Here is an 8,302-nt window from a genome sequence, read left to right on the forward strand (position 1 = left end):
TAGATAAAGGGGTCTAAAGGTAGTAAAGAAAGAGAAGAGGGAAAAGAAGCCAGCTAGGATATCACTCTAACAGGAAAGGCATTCTTCTTAAGGTGGAACAAAGTGAAGACATATGTCCTTAACCCTTCCCAGTGATGGACCTCAAAGTTCCAGCCCTCACAAAGGCAGAAGCAACGACACAAAGCAGACATGCTGGGAAAGAAGCAAAAGCACCTGTAGCCATAGATGACACAATTGTATGTGCAGAAATCTTAATCTACTCCAAACATAGTGCCCAGTATCAGCGGCTCTAACGCTGATGGGAGTGTAATATCACAGGACCATTTTGAGGAACACTGATGGTTTCTTATGAAGTTAAAAAAATCTTAACACAGAGCTAGTAATCTCTCCCTCCCTCATTAATCCAGAAGAAATAAATGCGAATTCTCAAAGATTTGTATGTTAGTGCTGTTATGACTTTTATTTTTCATCTTATAAAAATAGGAGACAGAAAACCAAATTGTGGTACATCCATTCAATGCAGTTCCCTTCAGAAATGAGAAGCAGTGTACCACTGTGGCAAAATCTTACACGTTGGACAAATCTTACAGCATCATGCTGATGGAAAACATCCATTCAGAAGTGTACATAGCGCATTCTGTCACTTTCATGTTTTCAAAACAAACAATTTTTCGGCAACAGAGACATTAGGAGTGAGAGGAACAGATTGTACAGGTGTAACAGAACTTTCTGGAATGATGCAAATATTCAATTCATTAGTGTGTGGGTTACAAGGGAGCATTTACATTTATCAAAACAAACTATATACTTAAAATGGGATATTCCATGATTATATAAATTATACTGCTATGTTACTATGAAAAATATTTTAAAATCTAAACAGTGAATCATTTAGCCTTGGTTCCGAGTTTTCAAAAGCAATACAGAGCTCACTGTACTTCTGCCCATGTTAGAGCACTACAAGTTCCCATGGAGCAGACTTAAGTCAATGAGTGATTTTTCCTATAAAGAATTCCTGAATGTTTCTAAGAGTTACATTCATGTTACATAAATCATACTAATGAGAAACATGCTTAACAACATTTAAATATAAACACTGGGAATATAATAAGTGCCTCTATAAAACCATCAGGAGAGGGTCCAAACCTGTGAACTAGTTAAAGCCCCAGTGGCCCTCCTGCCATGCACTGGCAGAGCAATGCACTCACTGGTGCTCGGCTGCGTTCAGAGCCCCTTGTGAGGACACACTGCAAAAGGCACAAGAACTGAACAGGGAAGCAGCTGGACTCACCTACAGCATTGGCTTATATGGGGGAAATGTTCTCTGGGCAGCTATAAGGGTGATGACATTTAAAATTCGGAAGTAAGATAGTTAAAAAGTACAAACAACCCAATTAACCTGGTTGGTGTTTATTACTGCAAAAATGGCTTTGGTATTAGTTTATTAATGAGATAATTTCCAAATCATCCCATCGTCATCTCACTCAATTCCAAAAGTATCATCCTGTGGAGAGGGGTAGACAGTGATGGGTAAGGGAGGGGAAAAGAGGGGGATGGGATGGGAGAGCGATGGAGGGAGAGGGAGAGAGGACTGCATGTTGAAATACTTGCTGAAGTGCTCATCAGTTTCCTCTTAAGCATCAGCATCTTCTAAGGAAGCCTGGACTAAGGCACGTGGTCAGAGCTCACAAAAACTCCTCTGAGGTCCCATCCATCTGCATGATCATTTACAAACAATATGGAGTGAGCTACCTTGGTATTAGTGCCAAGGCTACAAGGCCCGAACCCCCCAAAGCACTCCTGAAGGATGGGACTGACCAACAGTGGGCCTTAAGAGCTACCACAGACAATGCCAAAATCTACCTGCGGCCCCTCTGGAATTAGCTCTAAATAAATCTTTCACAGGATCCAGAAAAAAATGTACCATTTCCCCTATTTACTCCTCATTATTGTTAGCCTCAAAGGCTCATATATAGATCCATCAAAATCAGAGCTGGCCCTGAACCAAAATAAAAAAAATAGAAAATCCAAATCACGTCTTGACTCCCCGTAAAGACTAGCGAGCTGCTTCCACGTGAAAGTTGTCAAACTGTGCAAACTCAAAGGTGTGGGTTCCGATCGCAGCCCAGCCATGCCCTGGGTATTTCACAGGGACATTTTTCCATAGGATCTTGCCGTTCAACATACCAAAGGCGAAATAACCCTGCAAGAGAAAGAAATGTGTTCCTTGATAATGGAAATGATGCTCGGAAGTCTATTTAAGAATATACCTCAGCTACTTAGTGGAGCAAATGTCTCACTTCTCTCATCCAAGGCCTAGAACTGTAAAATACAATTTCATGTGTTTCAACAAAAGTCTGAAATAGATCAATTTTTTTCCGAAAGAAGTACCTGTTTAAACAGTTCCCCAAATACATGAGATCTCAATATTTCCTGATGTTCTACCCAAAATCAAAACAGAAAAATAAGCCCATAATATGTTATAGTATTATGAAGTGTCAGACAAAAGTCTATAAAAATAACTCAGTAGTTGCACATACTGGTACTTTGGCTAAGTGGAGAGATTCCTCCAGAGTTTGCTGGAGCCTGAATGCCTGCTGCAAGCTGCTATGTATGTAAGGTCTAATGAAGGTCTATGCACTCAGCCAGAAGAGGAACTAGCCTTTATTTTACTCTTCTTGTCCCCGTGAAGAGCATGTCACTACAGAGCCATATGGAATGCCTACCCCCACGTCAGAAGAGCAGTAGCCACGGATTAAACAGAACAATGGGGTAAAGTGGAAAGAAGTGCACATGAGGTGTGATTTACTGGTAACGATGGAAAGAAATCAAGTATGCCTTTCTCAGAAAGTGACCACTACATTCCCCCCACTGTCAGGCACATAGTAAACTGTAAATTCCAACCTTTAATATGACTGCTGTAGTACACTATGAGCACACTCAAAAGTACACCAAGGATACAGCTAGCTATGTAAAACAGGCTACTTTCAAAAGATAAGACCTGGAGAGTCAAGCCATCAGGCCAAAACCCAGCACAAGTTGTTCAGTCTCAAATGATAATGCAAAGCTCTTTAATAGACAGATGGAGACGAGGCTTGGGCTGATTAGAATTCCATGTCAAAGATTTCCCAGAAGAGCCAGGAAATGAGTCCAAGTCACCTACTGTGAAGTGTGAAGCCAATGCCTCTGACTACACACCTGCCCAGCTGTCTCCATCTCAAAGCACTTCCTGGACATCCTCTGCCACTTCTTGGGCAGTAACTGTTAGTAACTGTGTGTCTGTCAATGCACACACGTGCGCACGTGCACACACATGTGCACACACACACACTCACACACACACATATCACATTAAACACAGTTTGTCCCACAGGGCCCACTCCCCACGCTCCAGCCATCCTGGAGTCCCAGATCCTCTTTTCACAAGGCCAGACCAGCAGCAGCCTTTTATCCTCAGCTTGCTCTCTGCCTCATTTACATCTACACTCAAGCCTCACTCACTAACCCAGTTAGAAAGTCAGAGGAGGGGGCTATTTTATCACATTACCCCAAACTTCTTCATAATTATGTGTGTACTCGTGTCCAAGTTACTGATTTAGAACAAAGCTCGAGCAAACAGTGGCCTCAAGACCAACCACCTATTTCTGTAGTGCACTTGCACTGGAACCCAGGCACATGAATCTTCTCCCTCGTCTGCCATGGCTCTCTCGCTCTAACAGCAGAGTTGAAGAGATGAAGCACAGACCACATGGACCACAAATCCCGGGTATCTCCTGCCTAGCTTCTTCAAGTAAAATGTTCATCCATCCCAGAGTATGAATTCAGTATGGCTGATCTTGAAGGTACTTCATAGAGTGGCAGAAGTTAGTTGATTTGCCCAGTCTCAAAAATCTGCTAGTGACACAATTGGACCTAGGAATAGACCTTTCAATCTTTCTCTCTTACCTACCTGGCACCATCATCAGGACCAAGAAATTCTGGCTAGACAAGTCTTAGGATCCCGGAGAGATCCCACCACTACTATCAATCCATTTAACACATACAATATTAAGCCAACTCTTAATGACTTAAGCCCAGAGCCATAGATAGATCAATACATCTTTCAGCCATCATCAGAGAAGCTCCTTTGCCGTAGATGGTGATTAACACAGAGACCCAAATTGGTCTAGGTGCAGAAAAATCAGAGACTTCTAAATGTTCTGTCCAAAATAGGATGCCTATATCACATCTGGTCTTCCAAGGCTCAGGGATCATTGGTGGCAGAGGAGGCAGAGGGATTCTAAGAGCCAGAGGCAGTGGGTGACTATAGGGAAAATGGCTCTCTGGATGTAGCAGAGAGGCTGTATCCATGAAATCACAACAATTGTTATACCATGCATGAGACCTGTGTGAGCTCAAGCCAGACAAATCCACACATGCCCAGAAGGGGTAGCTATGAAGTCCCACACTGGCTGAGGAGCCACTAGCCACTGACAGCAGCAGCGAGGGGGAATGTTGGTTTCCATTAAGTTTGTTGCCCTGATGGATGGAACGTGCTTGAATGGAGAACCACATACCCCAGAGGATATGGGCAATATAAACTGGACTTGATGTTTTTTTTTTTTAAAAAAGAGGACACAAAGTTATGTGGGTAGGGAAGAGGGGTAGGAATATAATAAAAATACTTTATATAAAATCCTCAAAAATCATTTAAAAAAATAAAATGCAATTCTTCTTCTAAATACTCGCCTTCAGTGACAATACCACATAAGCATTCAGGATCTGCATCTGAGGTCACTCTATCAATGAACAATTAGAACAAATTATGTGCATGAAGAAGAGTATGGTCAAATAAACTACCTCGCATCCCACCTAGATCCTCAACTCTAATTAATAAGCAACTTAAAAATGAGAATACTCATTTTTAGTGGTTGGATGGGAACAGAGAACAAATTTAAAAGTTCTATGAATCTCAATTTCAGTTTCTGCTTACAACCTAAACAAAAGCAGGGAAGGACTGCGTCAGGAGAGCCATACATGACAGACACTTTGCAAGCATCCTCTGGGAACACCGTCAGTCCCTACCTGGTGATCAACCAAAGATGCTGATGAGGATGGCTGGATTCCCTTTATCCTACAAATTCTATAGTATCTCCTCTAATAAGAAAATTGTAGACAACTGTGCTTATACTTAGAAACTTCTAAACGACCAGAAATAAGTTTCTATGACTTTGCACACTCCCGTAAGTTGTATTTATATTCTTGGTTCAACACTGAGAAGCATAATTCACTTGTTGACTTGACTAACCACTTTTCAATTTAAAAGGCAAAAACAAAGTTAAAAAAAAAAAAAAAACACTGGTCTAAAAGTGGGCTCCTGGTTCCCATGAGAGTCGCTGACAAACACCTTCATGCTATAGATGAATGATGTTTGATGTTTCCACAGCAGACTCTCTCTTTTCATCATTCGTCACATCCTTCCATTTGTTTTATAACAGAAAATTCTAGAAAGTTACACAAACGTTTTATCGCCATTCTGTCTCACCAGCAATACCCACCTTAATGCCTAAGGTGAGTGTATACCATCGTTTAGCTGTAATGTCGGCATGTCCTGAGGCATATGTTATCCATCCACCTGTAACACGAAACAAATATATCAACTGGCTTACTGTTAAGATCTAAGTCCTACGGTCATGCAACCCAGGGAGGTGTTTAAATATACCTACACATAGTTAATGAAACAGTGTTCCTTCATTTCCAGATCTACAACTGATTTAAAAGGAAATCCCTTACTCAGCTACACACTACATAAGCATAAATTAAGATTCTATTCTACATCACAAAAATATGTACACTGATAGCAGAATAAACGAGATAAACCTTAAAACTAGTCGTAGTCTGCTATATTACCATCTAAGCCCATGGGTAACTTAGATCTGGTTGGAGCAGCCTAAGACTGCAAAAGACTGCCAGCAAGTGGATCTGCTCACATCAACAGCACCCACAAGAGACGTGCTACTGAGACATGTCTGTGAATGCGGGAAGACACCTGTGAGCAGACGTCAAGCAGGTGATTTAAAACTGCAACAGTGGGGACTGAGGATGCAGATGGAAATTCCTGGTTACGATTCCACCACTAACTAGTTTTGGGGATTCAAGCAAAGTCAATTCATGTCTCAGGATCTGCTTTGGATCAAAAACTCAATGAGGAACATCCTGGATGGGCAGCATCCTTACCATCTGTTACCTCTTTAATACTTTACTTACAGAGCTGAGGCAAAGAGCAGAAAACTTATAGAACAGATTGGTCTGCAGGGGGTTTGGGGGAGGGGTGCTGACTAATACAGGAGTGAGTCAAGAGGCCGAGAATCAAGAAGTTACCACCACAGGGGCTTGTGTCACTCTGGCCGTGTGAGCTAGGTGTAATTCAGTGTCCACCCTGCACTGGACGCTGCTCTGCATAGGCCAGTGCTACTGAGACATGCCTGTGAGGAAAGGCAAATTGTTTAAGTATCACAGCCATTAGGGAAGAGGAGCTCTCCATTTTAAGAGGCTCCACTTGTTTTGACTTCTATGAGCACCAACATTTTGGTCTTGAGTGTCTCCTCAGAGTGCTCTTCTCCTGTCACCCCTTCACCAAGTTCTTCACAAACCCCCTTAGAGTACTGCGAGTCCCGAATGCCCTAATGGCTGTTCTACTGCTATTTTCTCATTTACTGAGCTGCCCTTTTCCTTACAAATCCAATAGCTATGATTCTGAATTGCTTAGTACTTGCCAGCACATGTTGAAATTCACCCAAGTAGACACAGACACTTAGGCTCAAAGTAAGTCAGATATGACCCATGAAAACACGTCACTTACTCAGGTCAGCTGTAACTCTATAAGAGCCATTTGCAAAAATCCAGAAGAAGACTCCTGTAGCACTTCTAATCAAAATACCACCTTTATTCACTCTTCCAGCAATGAATACACCGCCGCTCCGAGGGGTCTCTATGTAAACGTCACACTGTACAGTCATGTTGGTCCTGCAGAATCAAAGAGGCAGCTACATCACCCTCTTCAGTGATGCTATCATGGAGCACCAGCATGGCGCGCTTCATAGCAAATGCCTCCAGTCTTCAATTGAGCGAGATGTGCTACATCGTAAGCTTGTAGCAAGGATGGGCTTCAAGAATGCTCACTGGTGACTATTTTACTTGCTTAAGTTAATCAACTTTGTTGATTCTCTTAGTGGATTACTGGACAATACTGATGAGCTTTAAGCACTGTTAACAGCATGTTTCTTGTCTAGACATACTAAAACACTTTGTCATCCCACAAGTGTGACAGTAAAAGGAAACATTTCTACACTGTACAGTATGGTTTACGGTGGCTGTGAACAGAAAGATTTACTTACATCTCTTCTATCAGCAGAGTATACTTTATACCTATCAAGATTTAAAAATGCCTGAATAAAGATCTAACTAAGTTCTGACTCTAATATGACAGCCAGTTTGGGGGCTGCAGCTAAGACTCAGCAGTTAAGAACACTGATGACTTCCAGAGGACCCTGGTTTGATTCCCAGGACTCACAAAGAGGCTTACAACTGTCTAAAACTCCACTTTCAGGAGATCTGACACCTTGTATGGACTCTGCCAGGTCTGCACACACATGGCACACAGACATACATGAGGGCAAAACACCCATATCCATAAAAAATAAAGTCAAAAATGTGAAGATAGTGTTTCGTACTGATCCTGCAGCAAGACCTCCGAAATATAAAGGAAGGCTTGGTAACTCAGCCTAATGGTGCCATCTCCCAGTACCTAATCCACTAAGTCTGAGATGGGCCTTGAATATTCATACCTCAACTTCCCAGATGATCTTACACTGCGTAGGCTGTCTGCCTGATGTCTTTACAGACGCAGAAAGGCACTGTTCATAGGTTTACTGGTCCAGAGGAATGTTCTGCCAAGCAGGCACCACCAGAGCCCTCACGATAAGCTCTCCCCCCAGCTGCTTTCCTTTTAAAGATGTCACCGAGTACAGCACTTTTCTTCTGAGACAATACTGTCACTCTAAACTATCATCCCTGTAAGCAACCACTTCATACTCAGCATGTAACTGCAAATAGGAAAGACGTGTGTGTACGGTCAAGTAACAAATCCTACAATTTATCTAAAGTAAGCCACGGACACCAAGACATCTGTTTTGGACATGAGGCAGGGGGATAGTGGAGCCTTACATCTCCTTTACATTCCTCAAAGTTTCTTAAGTGAATTATGCACGGCTGGACCTTATCACATATAATAGGAGGGAGGGAGGGAGGGATGGAGGGGAGG

At 42.3% G+C, this 8,302-nt stretch overlaps 1 protein-coding gene across 6 annotated transcripts in view; it reads right to left on the bottom strand.

Moving 5' to 3' along the window:
* Nucleotides 1-433: 433 nt before the first annotated feature.
* Galc (galactosylceramidase) overlaps nucleotides 434-8,302 on the bottom strand; it is a 68,288-nt gene continuing 60,419 nt past the window's right edge. For 5 of the 6 annotated variants that reach the window (XM_031355317.1, XM_031355316.1, XM_031355321.1 and 2 more), the window contains exons 15-17: nucleotides 6,842-7,005; nucleotides 5,538-5,614; nucleotides 434-2,203 (exon numbers count right to left, since the gene is read on the bottom strand). In XM_031355317.1, coding sequence (XP_031211177.1) covers nucleotides 2,057-2,203; nucleotides 5,538-5,614; nucleotides 6,842-7,005 — 388 coding nt within the window. In that variant the 3' untranslated portion in view covers nucleotides 434-2,056. Of the gene's footprint in view, nucleotides 2,204-5,537; nucleotides 5,615-6,841; nucleotides 7,006-8,302 lie in introns of those variants that run through there. The other variant, XR_004114066.1, reaches the window with a different exon arrangement.

Source organism: Mastomys coucha, unplaced genomic scaffold (genome assembly GCF_008632895.1).
Source record: "Mastomys coucha isolate ucsf_1 unplaced genomic scaffold, UCSF_Mcou_1 pScaffold6, whole genome shotgun sequence".
Classification (NCBI taxonomy): domain Eukaryota; kingdom Metazoa; phylum Chordata; class Mammalia; order Rodentia; family Muridae; genus Mastomys; species Mastomys coucha.